Source organism: Falco rusticolus, chromosome Z (assembly GCF_015220075.1).
Source record: "Falco rusticolus isolate bFalRus1 chromosome Z, bFalRus1.pri, whole genome shotgun sequence".
NCBI lineage: Eukaryota > Metazoa > Chordata > Aves > Falconiformes > Falconidae > Falco > Falco rusticolus.
This window is the reverse complement of record NC_051210.1, coordinates 23,461,435-23,478,302: the sequence shown is the minus strand read 5'-3', so window position 1 is coordinate 23,478,302 and position 16,868 is coordinate 23,461,435. Positions and strand designations below refer to the sequence as shown.

General features: G+C 44.1%; 1 protein-coding gene across 1 annotated transcript in view; it reads right to left on the bottom strand.

The window, feature by feature from the left end:
* The window catches only part of REEP5 (receptor accessory protein 5), a 25,170-nt gene extending 8,718 nt beyond the window's left edge, over nucleotides 1-16,452 (bottom strand). Inside the window, exons 1-3 of the mRNA XM_037374095.1 lie at nucleotides 16,219-16,452; nucleotides 15,895-15,988; nucleotides 3,411-3,549 (exon numbers count right to left, since the gene is read on the bottom strand). Of these exons, the coding sequence (XP_037229992.1) occupies nucleotides 3,411-3,549; nucleotides 15,895-15,988; nucleotides 16,219-16,336 (351 nt within the window). The 5' untranslated portion in view covers nucleotides 16,337-16,452. The remainder of the gene's footprint in view (nucleotides 1-3,410; nucleotides 3,550-15,894; nucleotides 15,989-16,218) is intronic.
* Between the last annotated feature and the right edge of the window lie 416 nt (nucleotides 16,453-16,868).

Sequence of the window (16,868 nt, the reverse complement as noted above, 5' to 3'; positions counted from 1 at the left end):
CTGAAATTCCCCTTTCTTGCCAAAGAACAAAAATAAGTAATTTTGATTTTACAGCTTTGTCCCAGTCTAGTCAAGAAAAAAAAATACCTATGTTCAAATACTATTACTTTTGAAATATACTGAAATGGATGTTTATAAACATCTTCTAGAGGACAATAACAAGTTGCCAATCTCAGTCTCTCAAAGCTTGAGAATGTAAGACTGCTAACTTGGTTTATTTTACCCTTGCCTCTAGCAAATGGAACCAACTGACTGTTAAAAATGAAAGGGTTTGTAAAAATGTCCCAAAGCTCAGAGTGACAAACTGTTAATGGCAACCCCCCAACACCAACTATATCATCTTGTGACCCTCCAGACCAGCCAAAGGAGGGAATGCAATTCGTGCAACAGAGTGACTTCCTTAAGCAGACACCTGAGCTCGGTCTAAACCCATGGATCTGGTGCCAGCAGCTATTCTCGCCCTGGCAGCAGGAAAACTGAATACAACTGGTTTGCCACTACAGCAGAGGAAGTAATTGCAGCTGAGAAACACAGCAAGCACACCCACAGCCAGTTCCAAGCTCCTACAGACAGGAGACTCCAAAACCAAGAACCCTCACAGGACCACGAATACAAACACCACTCCTAGTAGAAAACTGCAGTCATTAAATCAAGGTGTTAATTTTAATGTAAGTGTACGTAATTTTAGCTGAAATCGTAATTGCAGGGGTGCATGGGTGAGAGGAGGGAATCTCTTGTTGAAGCAGAGAGGACTGCCACGTTGGCACATGCTACACTCAAAATGACAACTCCTCCTGCCTCGTCTGACTGAGTGCCTTGGAGCAGCAGTTGCTTAATGTACCAGTGTGATGTGTCTGCTAGGATTCTGTTCAGAAATAGTAAACCCTAATATTTCAAGACAGGACTGTCAGTAGACTCAGGAGTCTCCTCTCCTTCCCGCTACCAACAATACTCCTAGGATGATAACCTCTGCTATTTTCACTGGCTATTTAATACCCGAATGCCAAAGGAATCTTAAAATAATTACCAGAAGTATTGAAATCAGTTACATAAACATGAAATCATGAGTTGCGTGCATGTCTTGTGTTCAGGGAAAAGAAGATAAATTGAAATAGACATTATAAAAAAAAAAAAAAACAAAAAAACCCACCAGACCCAAGAAATCTCACATTTTCAATTGGATAACAAAAGTATATGCAAATACCGTAATGTATTCAAAGCAATTCTTGAACATGCCTTTCTCCCACATATAAAAACACCTGCTGTGCTGAGAACTTTATGGTGACAGAGCCTAGGCTCTCAACTTGGGGGAATACAGGAGCAGCTATAATCAGTGTCTTAGTCCTGCACATCGAGGTATACATAAATACTGAGCAGCTAAAACTCGAGTCTAGAGCAGAAGCTACAAGCTGCATCAAATAAATGTGATATGTAAATTTAGTACATTTAGAAAATGAAAGCAAGCTTGAAATTCGCATGAATGATGTATCTGCGCTTTTATTTCGTAACATCATAAAAGAGACATGGGAGACATCACAAACTACACTACAAGAGGTTTTAGTCATGGATGGACTAAACTGCCTGCTTCCTCCTTTTTCGCACATGGAGTAACTTCCACCCAGTCAGCAATGCTGATTCTCAGCCCACACCTTCTGTCTGCCTTTGTGTAACAAAGTAAACCTCTCCTATTACCCACCACTGAGAGTAAATACTTGATTTCTATGCTCCCTAAGCAGCTACTGTAGAAAACTGTGTATTTACCATAACTGCCTGTGTTTGCTTTGCTCAAATGAGAAAAGTACCTTTCTGTTGATGCCACAACATACATTGTGTAGCACTTCCGACACTGTATTATCACAGCCATCTGTGGCGGGTCTTTCATTGCTAGGTCAACCTGAATTTCAGTTGCACGCTTCGAAAGAATACTGTGCTAGCATGAAGAAATCTTTGCCGCACTTTTACCTCCAAGAAGTTAAAAAGAAGCTCTAAAACACACTATGTGAGGAGTTCGACCTGTGAGTATACATCACTGGGTAAAGTAATAATCCTGCTAAAAACTATATAGTAAAGTAGGGATGTGAAAACGGCATAAATGGCGAACAAACTCTTCCAGTGCCATAGCAATGCTTTTGGATCCTATTCAGATCAGATGGATCTGCACTTTGCACTATTTGCTTGTTCTTAAATATTCAAACACTAAAACTTTCACGCGTTACCCCATACGAAGCTTCAAAATTTGCAGATTCTTCTTAAAAATTCTGCAAAGCCACTAAACTTAACATGGGAAACATATTTTTGGTTTTGATTAAGGGAAGAAATAAGAGAGAGGGACATTAACTTCGTGGCAACAGGCCAGAATATTTTTAGTTTGAAGCAGTAAATTTAATTATGTGCTTTTTCTTAGGGAGCTAGGGAAATAAGTATCCAAATGATTGCACAGTGATGGCTGTAATGATTCAAAAGGAACATGCAGAAGTGTAACTGAGCTGTCCAACTTAATTTTGTCTCTAAATACAGCATTTCCTGCAAAAAGCACTTGGCAACATAGAGCTTACCTTTAAAATTTTAAATGACCCCACCACAATAGCTAGCAAGCAAATCCTTTGAAGAACTTTGGTGGAGCTAAACCAGGCTAACAAAGCAAAAGAGAAGGAATAAAACAGCCCTCTGAAACAGAAAACGGGTAACAGCTCTTTAAGCTAAACAACTGACACTCCAGCAAGCTAGAATGTTTTCTACCTAACAGCATACACAGTAATTGGCTATCTCCTAGAATAATGTAACATGTTAAAGTGATGTCAATATAGTCGCATTAGTTGACAAACAACGATTGGAACACATTAAGCAAACCACTGTTGGCAGTCACACCACACTAACAAATGCAATTAGCAACAAACTCCTCCCATAGTTTGCCTTTTCCTTTCAGGAAGTAGGCTTAATTAAAAACAAAGTATGACTCAAACTGTTCTTATGCTGCCAGTTTCCTTCTCTGCCCAGTAACACAGATGTCATACTTTCCTTTTGCTGCCTTTGTGATTTACTCTCTTACTTCGCTAAGCACTTAATGCAAAAATAGCGCCACTCTGTAGGGTTACCATGTGCGTCATTTTGCCCAAATTTACCTAACACCAAGACAAAGAACTGTCTTTCCATGGTACAACTACATCATGTCCTTTTTCCTAAAACATGGCAGACCTTCCCTGCCACCCATCCCAACTTCTCCTCTTGCCTCACAAAACCATCAGCCATAAACAGATCAGTTTCATAGTGCCCCATTAGATGTACCCAGCATTTACAAATAAGGCGTGACCCAGCAATGATTCCAAGGAAATCTGTTGTCATCTTGAAGACATTATATCAGTTATATCAAAGGTCTCATTTTAGGAGAGGGTTCACATGAACTAACATACCTTTAGCATGTAGTAGAAAGGGAACCAGGAGAGAAAGATATCAGAGAAGAATTCCACTATGCTGAAAACACCATACACGACCCAGTAAGTCAGCCACTGTGTGTCATCATCTTTGTTGGGACTTTCAATGGCCTTGATTCTGCAAGGAAAACCAGACAAGTGAGCACAATAGTAGCATCAGTTTCATGTATAATGGTGCAGTTTATATGACTCTGATTTTTTGTTACATGTGAATCCTCATAATTTCATTACTCTACGTGCTCTGCAGAAGACAGCTAAGTAGTATCCATCATACAGACAATGTGACCAAGACCTTTGAATGGCAAAGCTTTTCCCTAAATGTCAGACTTCAAAAAGGAAAAGTTACTCAAACTATTTCTAGGTCTGTGATTACAAAAAAAAAACCAACAAAAAAACAACCCCAAACAAAAAACATGAGCATCCTGACCTGGTTCATGAGACAGTTCATGGGACAGGGAAGAAAGGGGATAATCTTTGGCCAGTTCTGGTTCTGGATGCACTGCGGTAATCCTGACCAGAAGACTACAGTACATCGAAGCACTGGTGATCCATGTAACAGTTAACCTGAGTCAGCCCAGGCCTATGCTGTGTGTGCTGTACCAATTCTGTGGGCACAGGATAAACGCAGCAAGCTCACTGAAACAGAGGACCACAGGCAGCTCCCACCAAGTGCCAGTGATTACACCACCTGCAAGGTCCTGCTTGTGTCTAACAGTGAACATCCTTCCCTCTTTGACAGTAGGAACGATGAATAAGAGTTGTTTGAAAGAAAAATCCTAGAATAGCTTCCATTATCAAAATGGGGTAACCCTGTCTACAGATGAGGTCTGCAGTATGCTGTGTGTGGAACAGAGGCCCATTCAGTGCTGCACAAGTTGAAGATCACGGCATCTATGGGGATATAAGATTGCCTATACTGTTATCTGTTTCTTTAGAATGTTAGCTCTAATAAACAGTATTTAAAATGAAACTTCACAGAATCTCAATGCCTTTCTCACTGGGACGATACCAGACCAGCACCTCCTGGTGCAAACAGCATCTAGATAAAATTTTTAAATCTAGTTCAGGATTTTGAAGTGAACCTCAAATATCTTTACTCATAATGTATATGTGCTATATTCCTCTCTGAAAAGGTAAACCGTAAGATTTGCTCAAACTATGAACAAGCACTTGGTCTACAGAAGCAGAGGAGATCCAATACCCCCCACCCCATACAGTGAGGACTATGTATCTGCATTGCCAGCTGCTTTGCACCAGAAATCCATTCCTGCAGGACCTGCAAATTTGATGTAGACTACGGTATTAAGAACAGAGTGGAACAACCTCTAGTGAAATCTTAGGCCTCCTGCATAATGACCAACTGGGTTTTTGTTCTCCAACTACTAGGATAATGCAGTTCAAGTTCATACAGTTCTAAAAATAGAAGTTGAAAGAACGATGCACATGTGCTTCCTTCAGAAGAAGTACTCAAGTGGAGACTCTGAACTTGCTAAGTTTCAGATTAGCCCTTGTAAGAAAGTTTAGAAGGAAATGCTAGCAACTGTAAGCCTGATAATGTGAAGCTTAAGAATATTAAAAAGCATCTGTCCTCTCTACTCATTGCCATAGGATTAAAATCTGCAAACTCAACTGAATGAATTTAGTTTTAATTCTTTATAAATTATTCTTGCAGTATTAGCTAAACAGTTGCTGAAGCAGGATCTGTGGGATATATCAAAGGTACAAAATTTTCTTTTAGTCCATAAAAAAGATTGAGTTAGGGAGGTTTACAAAATAGCAATCAGATACATGGCTGGCTGTGAGTCCATTTCCTTGTTTGTGAATTGAGAAACCCTTTGGATGCCGTCACTTCCTAGTTCCGTAAAGCAAGGGTGGTGGTGGTGGGGGAGGGAATCAATCATGTGATATGCCTTATGTCTTAGCAAAAGTACTTGCAAACCCACCACACACAGACAGAATTGGCACAACTACTGGACTGAATTACTTTGAAATGCAATAGGAGGATCTGATACTTTACGCTTTATTTCCATTAGTTTGTGGCTGGCCTGCAGGGTCCTGCAATGGGAAAAGCAACAGCCCTTGCCATACCCCATCACACGCAGTAAGGTGCTGCTACTGAGGTACTGCACCACCACAACCGGACTGGAAGAACAGGCTTTCCACTGGCGGACAGCAGCAGGCCTGCTCACTGCTGCTCCCTAACACCGCCCCGTTAGGAAACAGTAGTCCAGGCAGTGCTCAAGGGCAGCACCAACCTCAGCTGCTCCTGCCCTCCCACTATACACCGCACCTCTTCTTTGCCCACATCTCCCAGACATTCTGTCAGGGGCCCTACAAAAAAAGCCCCACACAACACAGGAAGTAAGGGAGAGGGCTACTGACTTCTGTGTGGAACCGTACTTTTGGAGGGAAAGAAAATGTACAAGTAGGGAAGTTAGAGCCGTGGACAAACAGAGAAGGGAACCATCTGCAACTTCTCTCAGCATTAAGAAAAACTTGATGTAGGGGTTCATTGTGTGAACGTCTCTGGTTCTGCTGACAACCTCCCCATTAGAGGCACACAGGAGAAAGCTTATTTTACCACAATAAGCATGGTAGCTTGGCATTTCATGCTTTGCAGTGAAACCACTAACTATCTTGCTGTTATCCAGTCACCATCTGAAGCCATCCATGGATTTAAGGAAGCATCGTTTAATTTAACATTATTAAAGTATCTGAGTAGTCACAAAAATCAGCTTTCATTAAAAAGCTTAGAATTTCCAATTTTGTAGCAAAGGGCAGATGGCCTATCACTGTGTTAATGAGGCATGCTCAACTATCTTTCCTCCTGTAAAAACGGATGGCCTTTGAGTTCCTGAATGCCGTGCCATGGACGCGCTCCCTTTGAACGTTCACCATCTGCTCCTGTAGTTCCTTAAGGTGACAGCTAAGGGGGACACATGAAGAACAAGACACTTTCACGGTCAGACAGTACAAGCAGCTGTACTACAAGTAGTCAAAACCCCATCTGATTTAACCAGCTCATGTGCAGCATTAAATCCATGTGGCTTTTTCTTGCACACTGTAGGGACAGCACATTTCCCCTCCTTCTACAATCATCTGATCTAGTCAGCCACCACGGACAAGCTCAGGTGGCAGGCACCTACCATCACACCCATTCAGCTAACAGCCACGTCAGCCCTGAAAGAAGGACACAAACAGCATCTGTTAGCAATGACTTCAGTCCTGGTCCCATTTAGTGGGAGGGAAGAAAGAAAAAAGCAGGATACAGCAGGGCCATCAGTGAATGCAAGTTTTTACTGAAGTCATGGAAAGGCAAGTATTTTATAAATATTCTGCTTCTGAATAAGAAATATGTCCCTCAGCTGAGACTGGCAGTGAAAATCCAGTCTAACATGTCCCTGCTGAATAAAAGGTCAAAAGTTATCGCTACCCTTTGCTACTTACTATTTCAATAGTAACTCACAGAAAATACTCCTTATCCAAGAACTAGTAAGTACAGCAAGTTATGTAGAGTATCTGAATGGACTGGGGTTTTATCCATTTATAACTACACTCTTTCTGACATAAGAATCCCACCCTAATTAGACTTATTCTTTCAAGTTATTCTGTAAGTTATTAGGTATTATCCTGGTGTAATGCTTTGTACAAATTAAACTTCAGAGATATATCACACACATTATTTCAAGCCAAGAACTTTATGTTCTTCATGTTAAGTCATAAACAGTCTGATACACAAAACACAATCTCCATCAATAAGTGAAAAGATACAGATCAAGAGGCGCTGGCAGTACAGCCAACTTTAGGATAGTCTTCTTGTAATGGTTATTTTTATCTTGCAAGAGTGAGTAAGTCAGTGTCATGAGCACGTAACATTAGGATTTCCTAACAAAGGTGCATCCAAAGCCTACAGTTTCAAATTTAGAAAGCGATATTGTCAGGTTTTTCTTAAGTTTTCTCATAGTGATTTGACTAAGTTCCATGTTAGCACAAGTAGTAACTACACATCACAAAGAATTTTATATGGTGCTTACACACGAACTGTACAGGACTTCATAAATAAAATGTCAAACAACTACTTACTGCTGTAGCTCTGCACATCAGAGGTAAGAGCAGTCACTAGGAACAGCTTCAGTAGACTGGATGGTAAATACCACAGCTCAGTTACTTTTAAAACAGATGCCTGTCCAGCAGTGAAAATAGCCTACTGTGGGCTAGAACTGCAACTAGTGCAGACAGATGCGAAGCCAAGTAAAAATCTCATTTTTAGCCAGATCTGTTCCCCAACAACCCTGCTAGCTGGTGATGCCAATGGGGAAGCACAGAGGCTGCCATGCTCTCCAGTAGCCCACGGCTTCTATCAGCTATGTAGCTACAGTGCCAGAGCACCAGCTTTATTTTTACTGTGTGCATCCTAGAATCAGTTAAAACTAAACTCTAGATCGTGGATACTTTACCCTGTTACCTGACAGTAACAGATACTGGTCTAATTTCAGTAAGCTGCTGAACTGAGCTCTTTCATTTAAAGCATCAGACTCATTTCAACAAAAAAAAATCTGCTCTCATCCAAGAAGAGACTGTTACACACTCCTGAATTAGCTCTGGCATAACAAATCATTGTTAGAGTTAATTCACACATACAGTACTTACAGCATGAGCATATTATAAGTACACCACATATGAGTTTGGGATGGGTTGGATTTTTTCAGCTGAGTCCAGATGTGGAAGCCAGAAATAAAGAACGAAATGCCAAATTTTATTGCTCTAGTCGTCCCTCTTAGCCAACTTTTTTTCCCTCCATTTAACTTTAAAATAAAAACCCCACACTGAAATTACCTGTACTTCTACAGCTTATACTTACTGGCCTGCTCCAGCTCTTTACAGCAGGTTGTGGTGATTAAAAAATAATTTACTTCTGGCAGCTATCCAGACACCCCTATGGGATCAACACTCCACTGCACCACAGACGTCCTGTTTGGTGCCTACCTCTCATCCTCATTTTAGACTTGTCTTGGCAGGCTGCCTCCGTGACATCTTGCATCATTTTGGTGAAGCAAGTACCTCCATGCGTGTATTTGCCTTATCATTTTGTCTTCTAAATTTTCATCCATCAGTTAAAAGCTTCTGCCTTCCATCTTTCTTCCTCCACACTGACTCCAAGAGCAGAGCTGTGCATTTCGCATACTGAAAACATCTTCCTCCCAAATGCACTTACACAACTGCCGCAGCGTAAATCTACCATCTCCCATCTCTCAAAATTTTGTGTATCCAGAAGATGGCAGCAAACAGAGTCATGAAGGATAGCAAGCGGGGTGACCGTCCACGCAAGGAGAGATGCTGTCAGAGGACAACAAACAACATGACAGTAGTACAAAAGGTGCTACCTTTTTTTTTTTTTCAGAGGGAATGGAGACTGAGGCCACAAAAGGAGCACATATCATTCTGCCCACCAGTGAAGCGAGTCCTACAGACTACATGTTAACTCAGCACAAAGCTGAATTCCTGCAAAAAAGAAGCAATCCTCTAATTTCATTGCTCTCTGCTTATTCTTGGCTCACTCTTCTGGAACAAGTATTTGTAGGGCCACACAGTGAGTCAGTTTCCAGTTCTGACTCAGATTAAAACCAGCTTCCCCCAAACACAGGCACAGGCGGGCTTTCTTTGCTGGGATTAACATGCATCAGTGCCTCAGTCCAGCCTGCCAAACCATTTGGTTACTCCTTGTTCTGCCACACAGGCTGCACGATGCAGGCAGTGCTATGCAGCAGGAGCTCCAGCAAGCTTCAGCTCTCCAGTCACAAAGAAGCCATCCACACAGTCTCTCTGGAAAGGGGAGCTCCTCCACTTCCACCCTTAACACAGGCGAGGAAAGTCACTGTGGCCTTCAGCAGGGCTCACTCGTGTATGCAAGTCTCAAGCTAAGCATCACCAGCTCCACTGCTGGCTGTAGTCGTCCACATTAGCACTCAGACCAGTACTGCTACACGGCCTGCTAGAGTCTAAAAGCCCTGCTTTGGAAACATCTGATCCCAGTTTATATTACCGAAGTCTTTCAGGTTGTCTTTTCTGATGGTATTTACAAGAAAGAGAAGCGGCATGCAGTAAGGGAGCTTCAGGAAAAGCCACATTTTACGCGCCCAGTGCAGACACGCCGCATCCCACCAGAGGCAGCCACTTGCTAAAGATCCACAACACTGTGCTTCTCTACTTGTGACAGCCAATTTTGTTAGAAGGGAAAAAAACATTTCACACACTTTGGTTACCTCTCCACAGGTGTTACTGTTTAGGGTGCAGGCACAGTGACCAAACAGTACAGTTGTGACCAAATGGAGAACTGGAATTCTGCTAAATGCTTACAACAATACAGAAAGAATGAAAGTTAGTTTTGCTGTCAACCTGTGCTGCACTGTGGAGACTATAGTTCAAGTGTAATTTTGTTACAGCTCTACTACTGTTTTTCAGTTCTGTTCACTGTGATATTCCAGAAAGAATTACAGTATGGCTTTAATTTATACAAATGTATAATAAAGCATGAAATCATGGTGCAACATTTCCGCACTTGGCTGTTTGTAAAATGTTGCTGTTCTGAGGTACTCACTATGTAAGGAGTTTCTAAACAAGGAAGAAAATCCTACAGTTTTAATTAATGGATGCAAGTTAAAAATTGACCCAACAGTGTGTGGGGAAGGGATTCAAGTTTTAGGCTGAGGACTAACTTCTGGGTTGAGTCTGGTTTGCAGAGGCTTTTATGAGTACAGTGCTAGTTGCTAAGCTGTGTAGCAACAAAATTCTGTAATTCTTTTTAAAAGATTCAAAGTTTTACCTAGTGTTCACATAACCTCACATGAAAGTTTGCATCTCTTTTCCTAACAGCTGAAGACAGCCTCGTTACCCTCATCCAAAAATTGTGTATCTTGCTCATTGTATGTGTAATGAAAAGTACACTTACTTCCTTTTGGGAGAGTAAGATGTTGCCACCTCTCCTGTGTCAAATAGTCTCATAGCTGTGAAGACTGATTTTCAAATGTAACTTGAGTACTTCATCACAGCAAAACAAACAGGAAAACAGGAAAAGCAACTAATGATAATCCATAACTTTTTTAATCTCACTTCCTGACTCCAGCTCACTTTTTCAGCATTTAGGATTAGCAATGCCTCACAAAGTTTTAGAAGCGTTGTGACTAACCAGGAGGAAGGGTAGTTTAAAACTATATTCCAGCAAACCCCACTGATGTAAGTCTAACTATTCCTGTAATATCCGTAGGCCTACAACATCCTAGTTGCTAGAGATCAATACAGTAGCAGAGAGGAGTGAATGCAAGGTGCAGTACTGCAGTGCATTGTGGCCAAGAAGGTCTGGTAAAATGCCTTATTTTATGCCTCCAACACATCTGCAGTCCCTAAAAATAGTACCTACATCAATTATAAACTGGAGATCTTTCAGTGAATTTAAATCAGATTGTGGACCCACCCATGTATGAAATACCTTACCTTTTTAACCTAAAATTAAGATATAGAAGATAAACTCAGATTTTCCTACAATTACCGTAACAGGTTCTCTTGCACTTAACCACTTGCTCTTTCTAGAAAGAAAAGCACATCATTTGCCCAACCAACAGATAAAATGGCTTTTATTGTAAACATGGCACTCTACGATCTAAAAGACAAAAAGCAAGTACATTTGGAGGAAGTGATGTGGCAGAACATATACAAAAGTCATCAAAATACCTTTGAAGACACATGAAAAGAGCATCAGCTTGGAGATGAAACAGCATTTAAGCGCAGATGGATTTGGAAACTTTCCACTTACATGTGTTCTGAGTGTTGTGAATCTGGTTAGATACCCCAGCTCTCTCAAATCACTTTTATAAAGCAGCAGCACAGCATTACTTGTGAACATTAGTGCATCATGCAGCCTTTTCCATGAAGGGAAAGAGAAAACATTCTCCTCAAAACTTGTTAACAGAAAGCAAATTTGCTGTCACAGCTCTCAACAAATACAGGAACAATTTTACATTTTCTAAATAAATGTGACCAAAGAAAAGCACTGTTCCTGTTTTAGAGGTATGGAAGAGGCAAAGGAGACTAGCTAAAGACACCATGACAATAAATAAGACTTAAATTGCATGTTTATACTTCCACAATCAATCTAGATTGTTTCCAGTCTGTAGAATGCCATGAGCCGCATTTACATAGTAAAAAAAGCTAAACTGAAGTAACAGCATAAAATTAGCCAAAGAGAGACATACAGGCATGATTGTACTATATTGCTTTTCCCTCTGGAAGGCACCTGTAATAGGTTCAGATGTTATACTGCCCAAAGCTATTTTCATCTTTGCAATTTTTAAACCAAACATGACAGCACTTTTGAAATTTCCAATCCTTTGCACGCATTTCTTAGTCATCAGAGGCTCTCTTCCTGCTTGCACTCTAATCTTTTTTAAGCAGTTAACCACTCCTGGCTATGGTGGAACTACATTTAAACAGGCTAGCTCTGGAAAGTTTAGAGAAGCAGTGAAAATACTGGTAATGTTATTTACATACAGCCAACACTCACTTCTTCCATTTCTTAGTCTGAATTATTGCCTACTGCAGTTAAAGTTTATTAGAAGTACAAGAAGTTCCTTCTGCCATCTGTGGTAAACTTTTCACTGCTTTTCAAACACAAAAGCCTCCAAACAAGTATTTGATTTCAACTTAAAATCAATTATTCTATTTCATCACACAGCATTTAATAAGAATTTTAGCGAATAAGACTAGGGTTTTATGACAAACTTCAATCCAGATTGTCTGACTTACCAGGAAACAGCCAGATAGCATTTACTTGGAAAACTACTGCTTAGTTTTTGCCTACATTGAGAGCCTTGGGTGCACCCTTGCTGGTGACATGGCATAAAAGGCTTGCATTTTTGGGAAGATTTTGTGTCCCTTTCTCACTAAACTCCTCCGTGTATAAAACCACTAAGACTTACACAAAGCAAAATTGAAGGTGAATGTGAACAAGGGAGAAGGGAAACAGCTGTGCCCACCTGAAAATGTAACAGGCATTACCTAGAGAGAAGCCCCCTCCACTCGAGTTGGCTCTGAGCCTTGACTGAGGCCAGCACCACCGTGATGTGAAAGGCAGCCGCACAACTGCAGCTGTACCACACCAACAGCCAGGCAGCACCACCTGCTAGGTCTAACCCTGTGGCTACAGCCTCCAGCGTTTTTCCAACTGAAATTGACACCTGCTGCACAACACAGGCCGACAATGAATATAGGGAACGATGTAAACAAAAGAAAATAAACCGCACAACTATACAGGGCCTGACAGGCAGATACATGCACATTCATAAACTGTCCTGGTTTCATGCACATTCATAAACTGTCCTGGTTTCATGTGTGAACAACACAAAATCTGAGCTGAGCATCTTTCTCCAGGTTTGGGTTTTTTCCAGTATATCCCCTTTCAGGCAAGCACAGAGATGAACAGTAACTACCATGACTAAAATAACCCTGAACTAAAATCCAAATAAAACAGATTTGGAAGATGCCTAATGGGTCACTCACTGGGTAGCCTGTTTGCCATTTTAAACTACTGTAACAGGAGGCAATTCCCCTTGCAGAATACAAACATCTGTCCCACTCCTTCATGGGTGTCTTTACTGCTAACAGAAGACTGACCCAGCACTTCATTGGTTTTCACTTTAAACAATTCAGTCACTGACAATGCAGAAATGATACACTGATCCACTTCACAACAGAAATAAGATAACTGGGGAACAGTAAGCTGCTTTTTCTCTTTCAGTACCTGAGGCATTTCAGGCCCGTATCCATTGCTGAAACACCTACATAAACATCAAACTAATACCCCGCACAACACGTTCCATTTACAGCTCCTGATCTCTTCCACAAGCCGCAGCTTTTACAGCAAAAGCCATAGAGAGTGTTTGCAGCTGATGGAAATAGCTGAAAACTGTTTTCTACCCAATGCTAAGAAGCAAATCCTGCTGTTAGTTCACATAGCAAGCTCTTCAGCTGTCTTTTCAAAGGGGAGAGACCAAACAGAAGAAAGGCATAACCAATACACCCTGGATGAGTGTTCTTTATCCTTTGGGTCTTTATGCTTCATAAGCATAGGGGACAGCACTCAGCAGCACCCTAACTGCAGTACGGGATCCAGAGCAGCAAAAATGAAAGCAGGCATCATTCCAGTAATTCAGCTTTATCTTCTCACAGCTTAGTCCTGCACTGGGATAGAGATCCTACAATAGATAACAGAGAGTGTCATGGTAGCACCAAGAGAAAAAAAAAAACCCATATGGTAGAAGAAGGGCAATCACCAAAGAGGATTCTTGCAGTTTTCCATGGTCAGGAAACCCACACTTGACTCCAGACTGAAAGCAACCTCAGGAGATAGCACTGACATCCCGGTGTGTTACTGTCACACTGACCTCACAACACTGTCCAGGCTAGCGAGGGTAGTAACTGCTTATCCTGAACTCACACACCTCACTTCCGAGAAAAGGGAAACTGAATGGGACCATGAAAACATGTGCAGTAGAGCATGTCCTCCCGCATCTCCTCTGCGCCCACACTCCTGGGTCTGCAGGCTTGCAGGCAGAGCCACACATGGAAAAATGCTAAGCACCAGCTCTGTAACTTGGGAAGGAAGGGGAGGGGATTGAGCCCACCTGTGTGCTCTCTTCAGGATGCTTCATGAGCTGGAACCTGCCTGCTGGCTGCCACTGGAAGACACTGGCATGCGGCACATCACATGCATTTTCAATTTGATTTGTGCCCCCGAGATTACAATTCGTTATGCTGCAGCATTAAAAGGACAGCTAAAGGGAAAGCATTAACTGAACATGAACTGGAAAAAGCAGAACTCGCATTGTATTCACGTGCATGTTATTCGTCACACTTTTTTGGTTAAGTAAAGTTTGTAGCCAAGGACAATGGCATATGCACTCATTACTAAAAGCACACCAACACCCAAAGAAAAATCAAAACAGCTCACAGTACTAACATCCAGGAACTAAGTTTTCAGATTAAGATACATCTGAAACCACTTCCAAACATGAAAAGGGGTAGAAACTCCACGAAAAGATTGGGGAAAAAAATTATTCCAGATTTGGAAGAATAAAAATAGCAAAAGAAAAACTGATTATTCGTACTCGTTTTGTGACTGTCTTACCTGCACAGTTCTAAAAGCTTTTATTATGAAATTATTCATCATAGTTACGTAACGGCAGATTTAAAAAATAATCTCAAAATCAGTTTTAAAACAAATATAAAAATTTAAATAGGATTCTACAAATGAATTACATAAAAGTCAGACACATAAAATTACATAAACATAATTCCTACACAACTATTTTAAGGTTCTAAAGCTCTGTTGGCTGGTATTTTCACTTCCAGATTTTAATTAAAAAAATCCTTTAACTAACCTTTTCACTAAAAATTACCTTATAGAAAATAATACCCAAGCTTCTCCAGAGTTCTTGACCTATCATCTCCTAAATTAGTGCTCACTGGAAAAGCTCATTTAGAAAAGCATCGCTTAGTTTTAAGCATCACAACCGTAAGTTGTTTCACCAGAGTCTAAAACTAAGTCAATCTCCCACATCCCTGAAAAAACCACGAGAGAAGGAACCCATTTTGTACTGCCCAGGAGCTAATCACAGACTATGTGTTTTTAAAAGTTGCTGACTGTATTTAAAGCAGAGTTACGTAAAACGCAGGCACCGTGTTTCAGCAATATAGCTGTACAGCTGGGACAGGCTCCCGCTTTTATGAACGCACGGAAGGTCTTATTCAGCACATTTGTGAAGTCTGGTGGACGTCTTGTGAACATACTCCACCGTGGTTTCACCTAACAGGAATCCATTTTGGTATAGTAAACAATATCATGCCTATGGAAGACACCAGATACTCTGAAACACAAGACATCTGTGGGGGCTTTCGCTTGGAAAGCGAAGTATTTTTAAGTCTTCTGGAGCCAAGAGGAGCTACCGCGGCGTCCCTTCCACCTTCCCACCAGCGCGGCGGGTTCGCAGGGAAAGCGCCCCTCAAGGCGCCTCCCACCGCCCCGCACGGCGCCCCCTGCGCCCCCTCCGCCCCGGGGGCCGGTGTCCCCCCGCACGGCAGGTCAGGCTCGCACCGGCCCCGCTTCCACCGGAGGTGACAGAGCTGGGAACCCCGACGCGACACGAACCCGCTGCAGGCACCGGCCCCCCAGCCTGGGAGCCCGCCAGCACCCCCAGCCGCCCTCGGCCACGCCGCCCTGGCCAGGCTGAGGAACCCCGTCCCCCCCCCGCGCCGCGCTCAGGGGAGGGGGCGGGCGGGAAACGCCTTCAGGGGCGTGGGCCCCTACCGCCACCGTGACAGCGCGGACCCGCGACTCTGCGACAGCGGTCCCTCCCCCGCGGGTACCACACGCGACCGCCGCGGTATGAGGGGCGTTAGTCGCGACACTCACGAGACGTAGGCGGGGTAGCCGAAGCCGATGATGTTGCAGAGCAGGGACGCGCCGTAGCCCACCACCAGGTACACGGCCACCGCCCCGACGACGGCTGCGCGGGGAGAGAGCACAGTCGTTAGCGCGGCGACCGCTCGCCCGGCGCTGGCGGGGGACGTGCCCGCGCCCCCCGGGCGGTCCCCGGCGCCGCCGGGGCAGGACGAGGAGCGGCGGGAAGGGCGCGGCCGCCGCCCCGGGCCGCTCCGCCGCCGCCCTCCAGGCCCCGCCGCGGGGCGCCCCTCGGCCCCCCGCGCCTGAGGGGACCCGGCGGCGGCGGCAGCTCACCGGTGGCGATGTAGGTGCGGTTGACGCCGGTCTTGCTCTCGATCCGCTCGAGCACGGCGGTCATGCAGTTCTTCTCGTGCAGGAACCGGTCAAACCTCTGCCTCATCGCCGCAGCCATGGTGAGGGCGGGCGCCGGCCGTTCAGGCTCCGCAGCCCCGGCCCCGCGGCGGCCGAGCAGGAGGCTCCGCCTCTGGCACCGCCCGCCCGCCACGGCAGCGGCCGGAGGCGGCACCGCGCCCGGCACCGCCACCACCCATGCCTGGCGGGGAGCGGCGAGGCGGGGGCGGGGGCGCGGCGTCGCTGTGCCGCGGAGGCGGCGGCAAGCAGCGGGGAGCCATCTTCCGCCGGCCCTCGGGGCTGCGCCCGCGCCGCGAAATGGAGGCCGGGCGCCGCCTGCGGGCTAGGGCCCCCCCGCCCCTTGCGTGTGAGGGGCCGCGGACAGCGGAGCTGCGGCGCAGGGGGCGGCAATGAGCCTCCCGCGGCCTCCCGCCGGCCCGCTCCCCGCCGCGGCGCCGCCGCCGTAACCTCCTCGGCCATCCGTGCGAGGGAAGCGCTCCGGGGGTGCAGTGATCCCCTGGGTAATGAAGCTGAGGGCCAACATACAGCCAGCTCCAGTCCCCTAAAACTGCTCAAAAGGCTTTTTTTTTAAA